The 21,819-nt window shown below is 39.8% G+C and overlaps 2 protein-coding genes across 5 annotated transcripts in view; one reads left to right on the top strand and one right to left on the bottom strand.

Moving 5' to 3' along the window:
• The window catches only part of LOC147009136 (uncharacterized), an 85,895-nt gene extending 72,650 nt beyond the window's left edge, over positions 1-13,245 (bottom strand). The window contains 1 exon segment of the mRNA XM_085862728.1: positions 13,122-13,245. Coding sequence (XP_085718854.1) covers positions 13,122-13,150 — 29 coding nt within the window. The 5' untranslated portion in view covers positions 13,151-13,245.
• Positions 1-21,819, top strand: part of LOC147009135 (uncharacterized) — a 36,965-nt gene that overhangs the window by 101 nt on the left and 15,045 nt on the right. For 2 of the 4 annotated variants that reach the window (XR_015052981.1, XM_085862750.1), the window contains exons 1-2: positions 13,168-13,300; positions 18,738-18,800. Coding sequence is in view for 3 of the 4 variants with exons in the window: in XM_085862750.1 (XP_085718876.1) it covers positions 13,201-13,300; positions 18,738-18,800 (163 nt within the window). In the remaining variant the exon portion in view is untranslated. Of the gene's footprint in view, positions 1-12; positions 427-11,569; positions 11,583-13,167; positions 13,301-18,737; positions 18,801-21,819 lie in introns of those variants that run through there. The other 2 variants (XM_085862748.1, XM_085862749.1) reach the window with 2 other exon arrangements.

Genomic DNA, 21,819 nt, shown 5'->3' with positions numbered 1-21,819 from the left:
TTCCTTTTTCAGGATGTGTGATCATTCATGGATCCATGGTAAATGGAGTATTGAACACTCTTGTGAAGTTGCAGCCTCGGTGTGGATCCACGAACGAACACGGACCAAACAGAATATCCCAGCCATGAGGGGTGTTCATTTACCAAGGTTCTTGTGGAGCGCTCGCCAAGCGGCTTAAGCACTCAACTCAAGCAAGTCCAGGACTCCATTGGAAACGCTTCATAAGGAACGGCCGGCCGGCTTGGAAAGCGCTAGCCAGCTGCTTGGTAACTGAACATACCCCAGGCGTGCGTTTCTTGAACGTTTTGGAAAGTTTTTTGAAGGCCAAGGATTTTGTGAGAATAGGAAGATAAAGTCCTTACAACAGGTTTTTTGCTCACCTGGACTTTACCCAGGTGAGCTTACACGATCAAGCAGCTTATGGAGGTGAGTCAGTCAGTCCGTAAACACTTCAGTCATTATGCCTTGAAGCAAACACACGATTTTGATTAAACTTGATCACAACCTTCATCACCCATGACGTATCAAAGTGTATCGACCGCATCAAAATCTGCGCTCATTAAGGGGGTCGACGGGAGGGTTTTTGACACCCCCAAATTTGGTATTTGCTCTCTTTACCGAACTACACACGCAATTTCGATGAAACTTAACCACAACCTTGATCACCTGTGTTGTACCTAAGTTTGTTCACGGCATCAAAAAATTCAGGGTCTCAGGAGGTCTGTTGGGGGGGGGGGGCGGTAGAGTAACTGTTGCTCCTGATCCAGGTGAGCTTCAGGACAGGTGGTCCTAGTTTTTCATGACGTACCAAAATAATGCAAATCGAAGTGTTGAAACAAAACCAACTTAATGGATAGTACTACCCGAATCGTTGGCAGAGTGAGCAGCCCAGAGAAGGTGCGTGTCTGCTGCAGGCAGGATGATTCATCAATGTGAGTGACATCCCTCTGATGGACGTCAAACTGCATGTCCCATCGCACACTCACCTACCTTTAACCTGTCTAACCTGGCCTCCAAAGCCAGTCACCGACTGGGAATCTTCCGTCGTGCAAAGTCCTTCCTTGGCACACCTGATCTCCTGACCACATACAAAGCTTTTCATCCGCAGCCTGATGGAGTCATGCTCTCACCTCTGTTCTAGTGCTCCTGCCTCTCACCTTTCGCAGCTTCATGCTGTGGAAACCAAGGCATTTAGGATTGTTGGTATCTCCCACGGTGAGGCTGTGTCTTTGGGTCTCACTACAGGCAGGTCGGTGGTATTTCTGTCATCCACCGTCTCCTCTCTGGCGTCGCTACTCATGCTCTGTCTGAGATATGTCCCCCCCCCGACCCCCCATATTTCCACATGGTGCTCAAGGTCCACCAGCAACCCCCTTCTGGTAAAATTACCAAAATCACGAATCACTGCTCACCTTCACTCTTTCATTCTTTTTTTGTCCCTGTCTTTGGAACAAACTCCCACACTCTCTTCAATCCCACTCTTCCCTCCAAGTCTTCAAAACAGCTGTTCACCACCATCTCTTATCGTCCCCCATCCAAAACTTTGATCTTTTCTACCTGCATTAACCCACCCCAAACACACCTCCTTCAAATTCCCTGCTTTCCTTCATGAAAGTCCCTGTCGTGTAAGGACCTGAAAGTCTCTGTCGTGTCCATCTTGTTGACCCCATGTTCCCCGCCCCATCCCTCTCCCTTCCACAGATCTCCTCATGTCTCTGTTCCCCACTGTTTTGTCCTTCCCTCTCCTGCCTCTCTTGTCTCCTGCTCCCCTTGTTGTCGGTTATGTGTGTTAGCTCTCATACGAGCCTTGACATTGCATACAAAAACAAAACAGAAAAAAAAACAGAAAAAGAACAGGGCCCAGAAGACTTCCATGATGAACTCCAGCCAGGACAGGAAGAGGGGATGAGAGAACTCCATTTAGGGCCACACGTTGACTGCGACAGGAGAGGAAGTCTGCGAGCCATGAGTGGAGATGGCCTTGGATACCACAGGAAGAGAGTTTGGTGAGCAGGGCAGGGTGTCAGACCGTGTCAAAAGCACACGATATATCAAGGGATACGGCTCTGGTTTCATGTCTGGCATTTACGACCTCCATCCATTGTTGGGAGAGCAGAATCAGCATATCCAGGGGAGAGTGACCTGGTCTGAAACCAAAATCAACAAATAAATCAAGTACCTAAGATTTCATAATTTGACCTTGGGGACAAAAACTTTCGACCTCCAGCGCTAACCATGAAGGTCAAGGCCGATCGCCACCAAAAATTAATCAGCTGAGCGCCAGACCATGAAGTATATTCCCGTGAAGTTTGAAGACGATCTGATCAAAATTACTCAAAAATTAAGGGTTTCGCCGACCCCTGATTTGCGACAAAGTGATCTTGACCTTTGACCTTGACCTTGAAAATTTTATGCGCTGAAAGGGACCTCTATAGGACTCTGATATGCGAAGTTACTAAAATTTCCAATGATAACTGTGCTCTGCAGAGTGATCGATACATGATTACAGACAAACAAACAAAAAAATTAAAAATAAAAAAAATTAAAAAACATACAAGCTGACTAACATATCGTGCAAAAACTTCGTTTTGGCAAGATAATGAAAACAATAAAAAAAATATCGTTTTTGCCAAAACTCATCTTCACTTTTGTCCCCAAATTTCAGCCTCCGAGCTCAAAAGATGGCTGAGGTATCATCTGGATAAACAAGAAAATAAACCAATGTCACCCGTAGGGTGACCCGTATCTTGCCAAAAGGTGACCACGTGTGACTTCTTTAATGTCACACTAAGGTGAACAGAGCTGCTATCCACCAGGAGCGACTCCTTGAGGAATATCTGCCTACGAGAGATTCCGATGAGAATCGTTCGACAGAGTAACCATGAAAAATATGCGTTTGCCTCGTAACGTCACCAAATGACGTCATAATGTCTCAAGCTTGACATATCGAGAAAGCACTCATCGAGGTGTTCAATTTGAGGTACTACACGATATGGTTCCTAAAACTTGAAAATTTGACCTTGGGGTCAAATGTTTGACCTCGCGCTAACCATGAAGGTCAAGGCCGATCACCACCAAAAATTAATCAGCTGAGCGCCAGACCATGAACTATATTCCCATGAAGTTTGAAGACGATCCGATCAAAATTACTCAAAAAATAAGGGTTTCGACGACTCCCCTGATTTCCGACAAAGTGACCTTGACCTTTGACCTTGACCTTGACCTTGAAAATTTTATGCGCTGAAAGGGACCTCTATATGACTCTGATATGCGAAGTTACAAAAATTTCCAATGATAACTGTGCTCTGCAGAGTGATCGATACGTGATTACAGACAAACAAACAAAAAAAAACAAAAAAAAACCATAAAAAAACAACAACAAAAAAACATACAAGCTGACTAACATATCTTGCAAAAACTTTGTTTGGGCAATATAACAAACAAATAGCGGGACATTCAAAGTCCACCGCCCCCATGCCAAATAAATAAATAAAAAACCAATGTCACCCCCAGGGTGACCAGTATCTTGTCAAAATGTGAACATGAGTGACTTATTTATTCGATTAAAGTTACTCAAAAAATAAGGGTTTCGTCGACCTTGATGCTTGACTTTTTTGTGACCTTGACCTTTGACCTTGACCTTTATATTTTTGTAAGGTTAATGGTATCTCTCCAGGACCGTTGTACATGAAATATCAAGAGATTTTGATGAGAACTGAGGAAATAAAATTTTCATGAAAAATGCGTTTTTTCGTCATGACGTCATCAAATGACGTCATAGCGTCAAACTTTTTGCAGATCTTGAAAGCACTTATCAACCGCTTTTATATGAGGTATTACTCGATATGGTATCTAAGATTTCAAAATTTGACCTTGGGGTCAAAAACTTTCGACCTCCAGCGCTAACCATGAAGGTCAAGGCCGATCGCCACCAAATATTAATCAGCTGAGCGCCAGACCATGAACTATATTCCCATGAAGTTTGAAGACGATCCGATCAAAATTACTCAAAAAATAAGGGTTTCGTCGACTCCCCTGATTTGCGACAAAGTGACCTTGACCTTGAAAATTTTATGCACTGAAAGGGACCTCTATAGGCCTCTGATATGCGAAGTTACTAAAATTTCCAATGATAACTGTGCTCTGCAGAGTGATCAATACGTGATTACAGACAAACAAACAAAAAAAAAACATACAGGCTGACTAACATATCTTGCCAAAACGAATAAATCCTCCAGCTGTGCAGCATGTGGAGACTGTGCTGTTAGGAGACCCACAGGGTATGTAAAGGGTATTTCTAAATGGAGACGTCATAAAGGAGACCCACAGCACGTGGGTAATACCGCTGTGCAGCACGTGGAGATGGAATTTGGAGGGAGCGGTGTACTTCTGAGGTAAATATGTATAAATGATACTTAGTTTATGTGTACAAATGTACTTTTAAGGTAAATATGTACAAACGATACTTTGTTTATGTGTACAAATGTACTTTTGAGGTAAATATGTATAAACGATACTTTGTTTATGTATACAAATGTACTATTGAGTTAATTATGTATAAACGATACTTAGTTTATGTGTATAAATGTACTTTTGAGGTAAATATGTATAAACGATACTTTGTTTATGTGTACAAATGTACTTTGAGGTAAATATGTATAAACGATACTTTGTTTATGTGTACAAATGTACTTTGAGGTAAATATGTATAAACGATACTTTGTTTATGTATACAAATGTACTTTTGAGGTAAATATGTATAAACGATACTTAGTTTATGTGTACAAATCTACTTTTGAGGTAAATATGTATAAACGATACTTAGTTTATGTGTACAAATGTACTTTTGAGGCAAATATATATAAATGATACTTAGTTTATGTGTATAAATGTACTTGTGAGGTAAATATGTATAAACGATACTTAGTTTATGTGTACAAATGTACTTTTGAGGTAAATATGTACAAACAATACTTTGTTTATGTGTACAAATGTACTTTTGAGGTAAATATGTATAAATGATACTTTGTTTATGTGTACAAATGTACTTTTGAGGTAAATATGTATAAACGATACTTTGTTTATGTGTACAAATGTACTTTTGAGGTAAATATGTATAAACGATACTTAGTTTATGTGTACAAATGTACTTTTGAGGTAAATATGTATAAACGATACTTTGTTTATGTGTACAAATGTACTTTTGAGGTAAATATGTATAAATGATACTTTGTTTATGTGTACAAATGTACTTTTGAGGTAAATATGTATAAACGATACTTTGTTTATGTGTACAAATGTACTTTTGAGGTAAATATGTATAAACGATACTTAGTTTATGTGTACAAATGTACTTTGAGGTAAATATGTATAAACGATACTTAGTTTATGTGTATAAATGTACTTTTGAGGTAATTATGTATAAACGATACTTTGTTTATGTATACAAATGTACTTTTGAGGTAAATATGTATAAACGATACTTAGTTTATGTGTATAAATGTACTTGTGAGGTAAATATGTATAAACGATACTTTGTTTATGTGTACAAATGTACTTCTGAGGTAAATATGTATAAACAATACTTTGTTTATGTGTACAAATGTACTTTTGAGGTAAATATGTATAAACGATACTTAGTTTATGTGTATAAATGTACTTTTGAGGTAAATATGTATAAACGATACTTTGTTTATGTGTACAAATGTACTTTTGAGGTAAATATGTATAAACGATACTTAGTTTATGTATATAAATGTACTTTTGAGGTAAATATGTATAAACAATACTTTGTTTATGTGTACAAATGTACTTTGAGGTAAATATGTATAAACGATACTTTGTTTATGTATACAAATGTACTTTTGAGGTAAATATGTATAAACGATACTTAGTTTATGTGTATAAATGTACTTTTGAGGTAAATATGTATAAACGATACTTTGTTTATGTGTACAAATGTACTTTTGAGGTAAATATGTATAAACGATACTTTGTTTATGTGTACAAATGTACTTTTGAGGTAAATATGTATAAACGATACTTGCTCACCATGCAGCGGATGGAGATGGATTTGGAGTGAGCGGAGTGCAATAATTGATTTATTCAGTGATTATTTGCATAATTAAAAAAATAATTAATTTCTCAATCTATTTCCTAATAGCATACATACCTAAACCACCACTGTTTCATCTGAATCTGTGACGATGAAAATTAAGTAATTAATATTTCGATAATAATTCAGAAATTGATTAATCAAAAAACAAAAAGCACCGTTTTTGCCAAAGCACATTTTCACTTCTGTCCCCAAATGTTACCTTCTGAGCTCAAAAGATGGCTGAGATATCACCTGGACAAATAAACAAGAAAACGGAGTGAAAACTAAGTACTCCCTTCCTTCAGCGGCTGGTGATGACATCACACATTGCCTGGATATGGATATGGGAAGGAGCGGTGTACAACAATAGTATAATTTGGCAAGAATAATAATGAACGTATAATCTCTGTCCTGGCCCAAGCTCATCTGGGCTTGGTGAAAGGTAAACTAACGCTCAACAGGACAGCAGGCAGGTATGCAACAAGGTCTTTAAGACCAATGAAAATTTGGTCCAATGGACCAACTGGCCCACGAGTAATTCTAAAGGGTTCTAACAGGCCGGCGATGATATTTGTTTGGACACTGTCCTGAAAGCACTGATGTTGGATATTTAAAGGGTATTTCTAAAGAGTTCTAAAAGGGTAATTATAGTGGGTTGTAATGGGTGGAAAGGGTATTTCTAAAGGGTTATAACAGGTATTTATGGTGGGTTCTAATGAATGTAAAGGGTATTTCTAAAGGGTTTTAACTGATATTTATGGTGGGTTCTAATGAATGTAAAGGGTATTTCTAAAGGGTAATTCTGGTGGGTTCTAACAGGTGTGAAAGGGTATTTCTTAAGAGTTCTAACAGGTATTTATGGTGGGTTCTAACGGGTGTGAAAGGGTATTTCTGAAGAGTTCTAACAGGTATTTATGGTGGGTTCTGAGTGTAAAGGGTATTTCTGAATGGTTCTAACAGGTATTTATAGTGGGTTCTAATGAGTGTAAATGGTATTTCTAGAGGGTTCTAAAGGGTAATTCTAGTGAGTTCTAATGAGTGTCAAGGGTATTTCTAAAGGGTAATTCTAAAAGGTTCTTAAGGGTGTTTCTAAAGGGTAATTCCAAAGAGTCCTAAAAGGTGATTCTAGTGAGTTCTAATGGGTGTAAAGGGTTATTCCAAAGGGTTCTAAAGGGTAATTCTAGTGAGTTCTAAAGGGTTCTAACAGGTATTTATAGTGGGTTCTAATGAGTGTCAAGGGTATTTCTAAAGGGTTCTAACAGGTATTTATAGTGGGTTCTAACGAGTGTCAAGGGTAGTTCTAAAAGGTTCTTAAGGGTGGTTCTAAAGGGTAATTCTAAAGAGTCTTAAAAGGTGATTCTAGTGGGTTCTAACAGGTGTAAAGGGTTCTAAAGGGTAATTCTAATGAGTTTTGTTCGTTTCTAGGCTTTGCCTATGTCATTAAAAATCCTAAACTGAACCGCTTCCTTCGGACACAGGTGCAATTTTTTTTCCTACTCTGCCTGCCTGCCTGGCAGTCATACAAAATTGAAAATCACTCCAACAGAAAACTAACTGTTTTTAAAGACGTCATAAAGGACACGTACAACAGGCATGAATAACTAATGTAACGTGTTCGATAGGGTGGTGCAATAGCCACTAGATCAACGCTGGTCTCTCTAATCTTGGGTATGGTAAATTACAGCTCACAGATCTAAGTCTAAGTTGGACAGCCAAGTCACAGCACTGTCTGTTGTTAGGTCGTTTGCCCTAAATCCTTTGTCAAATTTCCGTAGGTGACACTCATTCACAATGTGATGAATAGTCAGATCGAGGTGACCTCAGTCACATGATGGCCTGTCGTTGAAATTCCTTTTGTGGAGGTGGTGATGTCCTTGCACGGAGAGTACAGATCCTGTTGAGAGCAAACCACTGTTTCTGGAGAATGGTAAAAACTTGGAGGCTTTCTGTTGGATCACTCACCAGTTCTTTGTTGGCAATGTTGTTGTCCATCCAGAGATTATGCCAATTGTCCTTTGTGTTAAACCCCACATCACTCAAAACATTTGCAGAGCCTCAGAAAGGTTTGTGGGACTTGAGTCGCATATTTGGTAGATTGCGCAGGTCTTTGGAAATTCTGGGTTGGCTTTGATGCAGTCAAACTCTCTCAGCATTCTTGCCTTCCATCATACATCAGGGGGTGGGATGTCAGACAAGAATTGGAGCAACTGCACAGCTGTTGATTTCAGAGTACCACTGATTATCCATATCAGTGTTTTCAGGACAGTGTCCAAGTGTTTTGTGTGGCTGCTCACTATTCAAACATGAGAACAGTATTCCACTGCAGAGTACACAAGAGCAAGGCTAACAGTGTGAGGAGTGTGTGCACTTGATTCCCAGCTGGTGCCCGCTAGTTTCGGGATGATGTTTAACCTGGACTTGATCTTTTCTGTGACCCATTTTAGGTGTTTGCGGAATGTGAGGCTGCAATCACTGGTGACTCCAAGATACTTGGGGAATAGTTATATCTTGACTAGTGCCGAAAAAGGAAACCTGGAGATTGCTGTTAGCCAGTCGGTCACTGAGATGGAAAGCTCTAACTGTAGTCTTAGTTAGGTTTGGGTGGTGGCAGTAGATGATGAATTGCTCCATTACATTTAAGACCTGAGACAAGCTATTACAGTAATACAACAATTAAAATACCTCCTTAGACGTCGAGTGCATTCGTATGACGTCCGCCGTAAGTTTTTTTTTGACCTTGACCGAAATTGCCCTCTCTAGACAGCCTAGGCCCGAGAGCAAGGCACATTTACACTTAATTTACATCATACCCCTCTGGGTTAAAGGTCAAGGTCATACAACACGGAGTATTAAACCACCAGTTGGGTTTTTCTCCATTTTTTTTCTGCCAATGTCTGAGGAGTTTTGTTGGCACAGTGGTTAGGGCAGCGGCTTGGGATCCAAAAGGTCCTGAGTTCAAGCCCCGTTGGGCCACTGAATTAATACACCAGGGGGTTGACTCAGCCTGTCATCCTTCCGAGGTCGGCGAAATGAGTACCAGTATACTGGGCCGGTGTATACCCCGGTTAAAATAGGTGTACCATATCCCTGTGTGTCGTAAGAGGCGACCAGGGTTGCATCAGGAAGGGCATCCGGCACGCGTAAAACATGTGCCAAATCACCATGCGGATCATACGGATGATCCGCTGTGGCGACCCCGAAAGGGAGCAGCCGAAAGAAGAAGAATGTCTGAGGAGTTTCTGAAATAAATTTTGCCTCAATAATGGGAATACAAAGTTTGCAGGGTTGATGTAAAAAATATTTTGACCTTGACCTAATTTTTAAGGTCGTGACCCAATCATACACATTTTACCATTTTCCACCAAAATTTGACTAAGGTTTGTCAGATGAGAACAAAATTGCCTTCTCCAGATATCCCAGAGCAAGACACATTAAGCTTAATTTACATCATCCTTCTCCAGGTTAAAGGTCAAGGTCTAACCCCCTTGGAGTACTGAACCACCATTTAGGTTTTTCTCTCTTTTTTCCTGCCAATGTCCGAGCTCTCTCTTCGATCCTGCTCGAACCTTTGGAATGAAATTTTGCATCAATAATGGGGTCAAAGTGTGCGTGGTTGACATTTTTTAACCTTGACCTAGTTTTAAGGTCATGACCCAATTAGACACTTTAATATTTGCCAACAAAACTCGACTAAGGTTCGTTCGATCGGAACAAAATTGCCCTCTTTAGATAGCGAAGAGCAAGGCACATTTATGTTTAATTTATATCATACCCCTCTGGGTTAAAGGTCAAGTTCAAATGGTGATCTGAAAAAAAAAACACTTTTTTGTCATTGCTCAATTTTTCTGATGTGGAATACCAAACACCGGTTGGCTTTCCAAGATATTCTTGCATCATAATAGTGTACCTGCATTGAAGTTGCCCACCTGATATTGGATTCGTGTCCTTGACCTACTTTTTTAAGGGAGCGTGACCCAATTAACAAAGAAACACATTTTGGATCATAATTGGCACAACTTTCCTCTGATTCTCATGTTGTTGAGTTTTATGGATCGAATGTTGATGGGGACACATTTTCCTAATTTAAACTCTATTTCTAAACGTTGAAGGTCAAGGTCATATGGTAGTCCGACAAAAATTATGGCCATCATTATAGCACGGGCCAAGGGTAATATATATATATATATATATATATAAAAATATGTATACATATATTTATATATATATATATATATATATAAATATATATATATATATATATATATATATATATATATATAAAAATATGTATACATATATTTATATATATATATATATATATATAAATATATATACATATATATATACATATATATATATATATATATATATATATATGTATTGGTTCAGGAGTCAGTAAGTTCACGAGTCAGTAAGTGACCACTATATTCGTTATTAGTGTGTGTCTGTCTGTCTGTCTATCCTGAGCATAGCTCCGTGGGTTTTGATCCGATCCTGATAAAATTTTGGTGGGAGGTTTATATCATGATCTAGTTGTGTTTTCCTGAGAATGGGCATGTTGCGCCCATTATGGGCGGAGCCACGCCCAGAAAACGTGTTTTTAGGGGGTAGCCGATTTCAATTTGCATCTTCTCCAAGGGGATTGTCGAATCTGGCAGGGGTTTCGGTATTTGGTTAGCCCAATGGCACCTGCATAACCCCACAGAGCTCAATTTTTCATTTTCGTCCCAAGGTCAAGGTCACAAACCGAGAAAATTGCGAATTTTGACATAAAAAATCCATCTTCTCTGGGGGGGGGGAGTTTGTCGAATCTGGCAGGGGTTTCGGTGTTTGGTTAGCCCAATGGCACCTGCATAGCCCCACCAAGCTCGATTTTTCATTTTAGTCCCAAGGCCAATGTCACAATGTCACGAACTTAGAAAATTGCGAATTTTGACATAAAAATCATACGACCGCCCAAAATTTGAGAGCTAGGATGACAATATTTTTTATGCATAATCTTGAGGTCATTCCCCACCTAAAGTCTTATATTATTCCTGGAATGTTCGAGAGGAAGTTTTGCACCAAAGGTCATAATCCTTGACCTTTGACCTTTAAAGTTCACAAAGGTCAAATTTTCAAAGTTGTGGGAATCGAACCGGGTTTTCGACCTTTTTCGACTAACTAACTCCAATAAGCTATAGCACGTATCCTGTTCCCTTATTTTAATGTCCACAACATTGTTTTGTGACCTTGAAAGGTTATGCAAAGGTCAAATTTTGAAAGTTGTTGAACGAAACCGGGTTTTCGATATTTTGCAGCTAATAACCTGTCACTCGTACCACATCATGTTAATCATTTTTATAATGTGGTCAAAAATTATCACATTGTCTCATCCTTGACTTCTGAAACAATCTACATCGTCAAATACCGCTCGTGAACCATCGCCGTCTTCTGACTTGTTTCATATTAAAATGTCAAACTGAACCGCTTCCTTCAGATACAGGTGCGATATTATTTGATAAACAATTTTGCGTTTCGAGTGGCGAATCTGTCGTCTAGAAATCATGAATAGGATCGTTTAGGTTCGCGGCACGTGGTCCATTTGTACCAGAATACCTCACGGTCTACACTCGTGCACCATATTGCACCATTCTACGACACTACCTTACAGTACCGTCCTTTACTGCACTCTACCTTACAGTACCGTCCTTTACTGTACTCTACCTTACAGTACCGTCCTTTACTACACTCTACCTTACACTCCCTTACAGTACCATCCTATACTACACTCCACCTTACAGTACCGTCCTTTACTACACTGTACCTTACAGTACCCTCCTTTACCACACTCTACCTTACAGTAACGTCCTTTACTGCACTCTACCTTACAGTACCGTCATTTACTACAATCTACCTTACAGTACCGTCCTTTACTACACACCACCTTACTAAACTCTACCGTACAGTACCGTCCTTTACTACACACGACCTTACAGTACCGTCCTTTACTACAATCTACCTTACAGTACCGTCCTTTACTACACTCTACCTTACAGTACCGTCCTTTACTACAATCTACCTTACAGTACCGTGCTTTACTACGCTCTACCTTACAGTATCGTCCTTTACTACACTCTACCTTACAGTATCGTCCTTTACTACACTCTACCTTACAGTACCGTCCTTTACTACAATCTACCTTACAGTACCGTGCTTTACTACAATCTACCTTACAGTACCGTCCTTTACTACAATCTACCTTACAGTACCGTGCTTTACTACAATCTACCTTACAGTACCGTGCTTTACTACAATCTACCTTACAGTACCGTCCTTTACTACACTCTACCTTACAGTACCGTCCTTTACTACAATCTACCTTACAGTACCATCCTTTACTGCACTCTACCTTACAGTACCGTGCTTTACTACGCTCTACCTTACAGTACCGTGCTTTACTACACTCTCCCTTACAGTACCATCCTTTACTACACTCTACCTTACAGTACCGTCCTTTACTACAATCTACCTTACAGTACCGTCCTTTACTACAATCTACCTTACAGTACCATCCTTTACTGCACTCTACCTTACAGTACCGTCCTTTACTACACTCTACCTTACAGTACCGTCCTTTACTACAATCTACCTTACAGTACCATCCTTTACTGCACTCTACCTTACAGTACCGTGCTTTACTACGCTCTACCTTACAGTACCGTGCTTTACTACACTCTCCCTTACAGTACCATCCTTTACTACACTCTACCTTACAGTACCGTCCTTTACTACACACTACCTTACAGTACCGTCCTTTACTACAATCCACCTTACAGTACCGTCCTTTACTACACACTACCTTACAGTACCGTCCTGTGCTACACACTACCTTACAGTACCGTCCTTTACTGCACTCTACCTTCCAGTCCTGTCCTTTACATTACTACACTCGACCTTACAGTTCCGTCCTTTACTACACTCTACATTACATTAACGTCCTTCACAACACTACATTACATTACCGTACCTTACTTCACCCTACCTTATCGTCTCGTCTGTCTGGTGCACCATGAAACGGAGATCTCTCAGGTGAATATCGTAGAACGAACCCTCCAGAAGCCATGAGCGGCTTCGATGGAGGAAATGCGGTCGTTCCGGGAGGTTCTCCCACCAATCGCGGGTCCAGGGTCGTTCCACCCGAGAATGAGGAGTCGGGACCCGGTACGTGCCATTATCTCCGCACCTTGCTCTTCACATTAGTATGTGCTGGTTCCTGTTGTGAATTATTCCAGGAACTCGTTTAAATGCGAAATCTTAAGATTTTTGAGTTGGAGAAACGGAGGTAAAATGGTACATAACTTTCCGTGTAATACTGAGGTAAAATGGTACGTAACTTTCCATGTAATACTGAGGTAAAATGGTACATAACTTTCCGTGTAATACTGAGGTAAAATGGTACGTAACTTTCCATGTAATACTGAGGTAAAATGGTACAAAACTTTCCGTGTAATACTGAGGTAAAATGGTACGTAACTTTCCATGTAATACTGAGGTAAAATGGTACATAACTCACTGTGTAATACTGAGGTAAAAGGGTACGTAACTTTCCGTGTAATACTGAGGTAAATGGTACGTAACTCACTGTGTAATACTGAGGTAAAAGGGTACGTAACTCACTGTGTACTACGGAGGTGAAATGGTACGTAACTCACTGTGTAATACTGAGGTAAAATGGTACGTAACTTTCCATGTAATACTGAGGTAAAATGGTACATAACTCACTGTGTAATACTGAGGAAAAAGGATACATAACTTACCATGTAATATGGAGGTGAAATGGTATGTAACTTACCGTGTAATACTGAGGAAAAAGGGTACATAACTTACCATGTAATATGGAGGTGAAATGGTATGTAACTTACCGTGTAATACTGAGGAAAAAGGGTACATAACTCACTCTGTAATACTGAGGTAAAAGGGTACGTAACTTACTGTGTAATACTCAGGTAAAAGGGTACATAACTCACTCTGTAATACAGAGATAAAAGGGTACATAACTTACCGTGTAATACAGAGGTCAAATGGTATGTAACTTACTGTGTAATACGGAGGTGAAATGGTACATAACTCAGTGTAATACTGACGTAAAAGGGTACATAACTCACTGTGTAATACTGAGGAAAAAGGGTACATAACTTACCATGTAATATGGAGGTGAAATGGTATGTAACTTACCGTGTAATACTGAGGAAAAAGGGTACATAACTCACTCTGTAATACTGAGGTAAAAGGGTACGTAACTTACTGTGTAATACTCAGGTAAAAGGGTACATAACTCACTCTGTAATACAGAGATAAAAGGGTACATAACTTACCGTGTAATACAGAGGTCAAATGGTATGTAACTTACTGTGTAATACGGAGGTGAAATGGTACATAACTCAGTGTAATACTGACGTAAAAGGGTACATAACTCACTGTGTAATACTGAGGAAAAAGGGTACATAACTTACCATGTAATATGGAGGTGAAATGGTATGTAACTTACCGTGTAATACTGAGGAAAAAGGGTACATAACTCACTCTGTAATACTGAGGTAAAAGGGTACGTAACTTACTGTGTAATACTCAGGTAAAAGGGTACATAACTCACTCTGTAATACAGAGATAAAAGGGTACATAACTTACCGTGTAATACAGAGGTCAAATGGTATGTAACTTACTGTGTAATACGGAGGGAAATGGTACATAACTCAGTGTAATACTGACGTAAAAGGGTACATAACTCACTGTGTAATACTGAGGAAAAAGGGTACATAACTTACCATGTAATATGGAGGTGAAATGGTATGTAACTTGCTGTGTAATACGAAGGTGAAATGGTACGTAACTCACTGTGTAATACTGAGGTAAAAGGGTACATAACTTACCATGTAATACAGAGGTCAAATGGTATGTAACTTACTGTGTAATACGGAAGTGAAATGGTACATAACTCAGTGTAATACTGACGTAAAAGGGTACATAACTCACTGTGTAATACTGAGGAAAAAGGGTACATAACTTACCATGTAATATGGAGGTGAAATGGTATGTAACTTACCGTGTAATACTGAGGAAAAAGGGTACATAACTCACTCTGTAATACTGAGGTAAAAGGGTACGTAACTTACTGTGTAATACTCAGGTAAAAGGGAACATAACTCACTCTGTAATACAGAGATAAAAGGGTACATAACTTACCGTGTAATACAGAGGTCAAATGGTATGTAACTTACTGTGTAATACGGAGGTGAAATGGTACATAACTCAGTGTAATACTGACGTAAAAGGGTACATAACTCACTGTGTAATACTGAGGAAAAAGGGTACATAACTTACCATGTAATATGGAGGTGAAATGGTATGTAACTTGCTGTGTAATACGAAGGTGAAATGGTACGTAACTCACTGTGTAATACTGAGGTAAAAGGGTACATAACTTACCATGTAATACAGAGGTCAAATGGTATGTAACTTACTGTGTAATACGGAAGTGAAATGGTACATAACTCAGTGTAATACTGACGTAAAAGGGTACATAACTCACTGTGTAATACTGAGGAAAAAGGGTACATAACTTACCATGTAATATGGAGGTGAAATGGTATGTAACTTGCTGTGTAATACGAAGGTGAAATGGTACGTAACTCACTGTGTACTACGGAGGTAAAAGGGTACATAACTTACCATGTAATACAGAGGTCAAATGGTATGTAACTTACTGTGTAATACGGAGGTGAAATGGTACATAACTCAGTGTAATACTGACGTAAAAGGGTACATAACTCACTGTGTAATACTGAGGAAAAAGGGTACATAACTTACCATGTAATATGGAGGTGAAATGGTATGTAACTTACCGTGTAATACTGAGGAAAAATGGTACATAACTCACTCTGTAATACTGAGGTAAAAGGGTACGTAACTTACTGTGTAATACTCAGGTAAAAGGGCACATAACTCACTCTGTAATACAGAGATAAAAGGGTACATAACTTACCGTGTAATACAGAGGTCAAATGGTATGTAACTTACTATGTAATACGGAGGTGAAATGGTACATAACTCAGTGTAATACTGACGTAAAAGGGTACATAACTCACTGTGTAATACTGAGGAAAAAGGGTACGTAACTTACCGTGTAATACTCAGGTAAAAGGGTACATAACTCACTCTGTAATACAGAGATAAAAGGGTGCATAACTTACCGTGTAATACGGAGGTGAAAATGGTATGTAACTTGCTGTGTAATATGGAGGTGAAATGGTATGTAACTCACTGTGTAATACTGAGGTAAAAGGATACTTAACTTACCATGTAATACAGAGTTGAAATGGTATGTAACTTACTGTGTAATACGGAGGTGAAATGGTACATAACTCAGTGAAATACTGACGTAAAAGGGTACATAACTTACCGTGTAATACTGAGGAAAAAGGGGACATAACTCACTCTGTAATACTGAGGTAAAAGGGTATGTAACTTACCGTGTAATACTCAGGTAAAAGGGTACATAACTCACTATGTAATACAGAGATAAAAGGGTACATAACTTACCGTGTAATACGGAGGTGAAATGGTACACAACTCACTCTGTAATACAGAGATAAAAGGGTACGTAACTTACTGTGTAATACTGAGGAAAAAGGGTACATAACTTACCGTGTAATACTGAGTTAAAGGGTGCATAACTCACTGTGTAATACTGAGGTAAAAGGGTACATAACTTACCGTGTAATACGGAGGTGAAATAGTGCATAACTTACTGTGTAATACGGAGGTAAAAGGGTACATAACTCGCTCTGTAATACAGAGGTAAAAGGGTACTTAACTTACCGTGTAATACGGAGGTGAAATAGTACATAACTTACTGTGTAATACTGAGGTAAAATGGTACATGACTTACAGAACCTCCACTAGGTTGGTAGGTGGCCCCCTGCAAAACTTCACGTGGGGGAGGGGGGGCCCTTTCTATCGGAGGGCTAATAATATGGTGACACCTTCAAGTGAAGAATCGATTCATGCCTCGACCCCGAATGGTGTTAGCGATGTACAGTGTGAGAATAACCATCTCTGAGTGTCTGTCTTTAAGTGTCTATCTCTGAGTGTCTATATGTGAGTGTGTATCTGTGAGTGTCCCTTTGTTTTCCGCACAATCATGCGTAACGTATTGTCATATCTCGGCAATGCCTGGACTGATTGTAACCAAACTTTGTACGGTAGTACGATGGGTCAACCAAAGTGAGATTTGTGGCAACAATGACGTTTGTCAAATGTCAAGGTCAAGGTCATCAAAAGTTGAAAAATCACATTTCTAACAATTATTTCGGAACTGACTGTCAGATCCCACTGGGATACCGCATGAAAAAATTATCCTTAAAAAAAAAATCACAATGACCGAAAATGTGAACATTTAGAAAATCTTTATATCTCAGAAACTGTGCTGGAGAAATCCTTCAAAATAGTTTTATGGAAACCTCTTTAAAAACCCAAACAGTCGCTGAAATAAAATGACGAGGGAGTGCAGAAATTCCCACAGGGAAAAATGACGCCACGTATTCAAATTTCACGATGGAAAGGGAAAACGCGGATCTTATGATTTCTGAATATATTTATTATCTACGCACATAACTTGGTTAATAACGACCCGATGTGGAGATCACCAACAAACTGGGCGCAGATGTAGTGTGGACTGTACAGACAAGAATCACTAATTCCTGCGACGAAAGGTCAAATGCAATAACTCGAGAACAGAACGATGTGAATGTCACATCATTCGGTAAACAATGTCAACATACTTCAGACTTCGTCCTGAGTCCTTCTCGATTGAGCTGATGGCCAGGTGTAACAGCATGTCCTGTGACATTGTAGAGCGCAAGTAGCTCTTTATGAGCTTCAGCTTTGAGAAAGAGGGTTCTGGAGATGCAGCAGTCACCGGCATAGTCAGTACAACCATCAGAGCCACGTGGACATTTGGATAAGTGTCGATGAGGGAGTTTGTAGTGATGTCATTGTTTCAAGTGGAGAACGTCTTTCCAGCATGGAGTTGCGCAGAAGCTTGAGTTCTTCCAATAGCTCGATGAGTTCCAGATCGCTTGAATTTGAGTCAGTTAGCAGGATATGTAGGTCATTACCTCCACCACCGAAGATGGAAGCAGGTTATGTTTTCACCCCTTTCTGTTTGTTTGTCTGTTTGTGAACAAAATATGTTAAAAATTTGTGGACAGATTCGGACGAAACTTGGTGGACACGTTGGGTGTGTGACAAGGAAGAGTTTATTCAATTTTGGTGAAGATCCAGATCTGTACACGAGAATTATTTAATGTTTAAAGTGATTCTTTACCATTGAGAGAGAGGGCCAAAAACGATACAGGGCACGATATTTCAAAAATGGATTGGGCCCGTTATGTTCGTGTGGATCAGGCATTGCAGTGTGGAGGTATGCGCTCTACCGAGTACCCTTCGAGCTTAGTCCTTGGATAACTTGTTCTGTATATTTTTGAATTAAACTAAAATTTGGTTGGTTAAAAAAATGTATTGTGAAAAAGGCTTTTTGGTGGAACTTTTCATTTAACTTTTATCTTTGGTTTAAATGAATGGATTGTTTTTGTTTCAGATTTTATGGTTCAAGTGAAGGTGAAGTCCGAGTTTGTCGATGATTCGTTCCCTCAAGACGAAGGTTTGAATCACAAACACATTGCTGATGATGTAGTTTTATTGCTTATGATGATAATCTTACAATCCAGAGTGAACTTTTCCACAGTATATCCTGTACTTGTTATTTCTCCCAATGTACAAATGTCCATCAAGTTTGGTATTAAATTGTGAATGAAAATCCCAGTAAATGGTATTCATTCTTCCATTCCTGTTTACTTGTGTTCATACAAATCAGGAATACAAATCACATTCCAAATTGTAATAAAACTTAACATTGAAACAATGTATGCTGTCACTGCTTCAGTGGGATGGGACTCATTTGCCTTGGTAGACAAGCTAAGTTATGAGAAGGAAATTCTGAATACAAATCTGCCACTGGCTTGCGGTTCAGGTTTTTGGGGTTTTGGGGGTTTTTTTAACCAAAGCCTGAGGATTTAACTGGGTACAGGGAGCAATCCTTTTCAATTGACGGGGCCTTTGCATTCCTTAACCCATAGGTCAACTTTGGGCAACGTGTATGTACTATCCCATTTTAGCCTCCTGATCAGGGTTACGTAAAGCCATGGGAGCAGGTGGTGGATGGCCATGCAGGCAGCTGGCACAAATTTCCAGTAATGGCTGTATGGCCTTGATGCTACACAGAGGATTAGCTTATGCAGAACAATGGCAAGGATCTGGCATAGACACTGCCTGGAAGAAGGCAATGGTGAAGCAATTCCTTACATTCCATAAAAACAATCATGATCAGAACTCTAAGAGATAAAGCTATGGTGGCGGTCTGCCAGATGATGAGCCCCTCCCTCCAGGTTTGAAAACCTCCAAATGGCTACTGGAGAAGATCAAAGTGCTTTGATGAGTATGACTGGCCATTATGACAGGACTAGATCAAACCCGCAAGGAAATCAGTTTGCTGAGATCGCCAGAACTGAATGTCCAACTCTGAGCTTCTCAAACATTCACAAAATTGTCACCTGGAATGTGAGGTCAATAAATGTGGGAAAGTGAGATGTAAAAACAGAGACGGAGAGGAGAAGAACTGAAATTTTTGAATGTAACTGAACTTAGATGGACTAGTTTGGGGTCATTTCAATGTGATGATTAAAGTGTTTTTTTTTTCTGCTGTGGTGGTGATTTACAATAAGAAGATGGCAGGCTCAGTTTTGGGATACAGCCCTGTCAATGATAGGTTAATATCAGTGAGGTTTAAAGGACATCCAGTGAATGCCACCATCATTCAGATATATTCTCCAACTTCTGCAGCAGATGAAGAAAATGTGCAGGAGGTTTATGGAAAATTTCATGAACTGGTAGAATGGGTGCCTCAATGTGATGTTTTAATCATTATGTAAGACAGGAATGCAAAAATTGGAGAAGCAGGAGCACTAGGGATTGCATGCAGTAAAGCACAGACTTTGTATCCAAAATGAGCCAGGGGAGCGAATGCTGACGTGTGTGGAGAATGGGCTCATAATTGCAAACACATGGTTCTAACAACCCAAGCGTCACCCAACACAGTGACTTCACCTGATGGGAAACAAAGAAATCAGATTGACAACATTCTAATCAACAGAAGATGGAGAAGTGCTCTGTAATCTGTCAATACTTTGCCAGGTGCAGACTGGTTTAATGGGTATAGAAAAGATCATGATTTTGGATGAGGGATGACTTGAGATAGTGGTGAATAGCTGTCTTGAAGACCTGGAGAGAAGAGTGAGGTTGAATAGAGTCTGGTAGGTGGTTCCACAGGTGGGGAAAAAGAGGAATACATGACTGGAGGTTAGCAGTGGTTCTGGATTTTGGCAGTTTCATGAGAAAGGGTGGTGGACTGCATGCCTCTTACAGATACTTGGGAGGGGACAAAACATGGAGAGGGCAGATGGTGCAAGTACAGAAATTAGGAGGAGGAAGACAGAGGGACTACCGACCTGTCGGCGATGGCAAAGTGATAGCTCATAGACTCAGCTTCATCTCAAGAGATTCCAATGATATTGAAAGCATTTGTTTCCACAACATCAAGCTGAACAAGATGTGAGGCAGGGGGAGCCAGCCTAGAGGGGAGATCAGTGCTCCATCGAGCTGCAGATGAAAGCATTGTACGTGGACAGGAGCTCAGGTTGCCAAATCGGCGTCTGGCTTTGGAGGCCAATTTTGAAATGTATCCATCTTGTCCACCCTTTGCATTCTCCCCAACCCTCATCGTTACCTGCTTCCCTTGTTTGTCCGTCTCTGTCTACCTTCTCCCTTATTTCTCCTGCTGTTCCCTTTGTTATGCTATGTCGTGTTCTTTTCTGTGTCCTAGCTGTTCCACCAGCCTCGACCATGTATAAAATTTAAAAATGACAACTTCCAACAGCAAGCTGGAAAAGACAAAGTTAAATTTTTCATCAGGGCATGTATAGAGATCGAAAGTGATAACAATGCAGGAAAAACAAGAGATCTTTTTTTTTAAAGATTAGAGACATCACAGGAAAGTTTAGATCAAGGGGAGCATCAGCATCAGCAAAGGGGCATCAGCAAAGGCAGCGTTGGGGGGCGTGCATCCTGTGCAATTGTACGGGGCCCCGAGATGACAAGGGCCCCCCACACGACCGATCGTGGTTCACAATCTTGATATGGAGCCCTGGAGGGTCCTTAAGAGTATAACAGGAAAATATCTGACAGAAGAAATGCAGGCGAAAGAAAGATGGATGGATTTCGAAGAAAGAGAATATGAGGAAGAATCAATAATGATCACATGTGAGGTGTGTAGAACCCTGGAAGAGCTGGCAAATGGAAAAGCACCAGGTGCCGATGAAATTACAATCAAATTCTTTAAGGTAATTGGGGAGAGATACGATCAAAAGTTTATTACTTATCTGTACACAGATCTGGGGCATGATTGTATGACCGAAAAGGTAGAAGCAGTCGTTATACATTCCATTGCCAAAGAAAGGGGATGCAAGAGAATGTTCAAATAACTGAACCATTGCCTTGATTTCACATGCCAGCAAGATAGTACTGAAGAACACTCGACACAGATTGGAAGACTTCATGAAGCGAGA

Source organism: Eptatretus burgeri, chromosome 17, assembly GCF_056783735.1.
Source record: "Eptatretus burgeri isolate ZD-2024b chromosome 17, Ebu_testis_v1, whole genome shotgun sequence".
NCBI lineage: Eukaryota > Metazoa > Chordata > Myxini > Myxiniformes > Myxinidae > Eptatretus > Eptatretus burgeri.
This window is presented reverse-complemented; position numbering and strand designations above follow the sequence as displayed.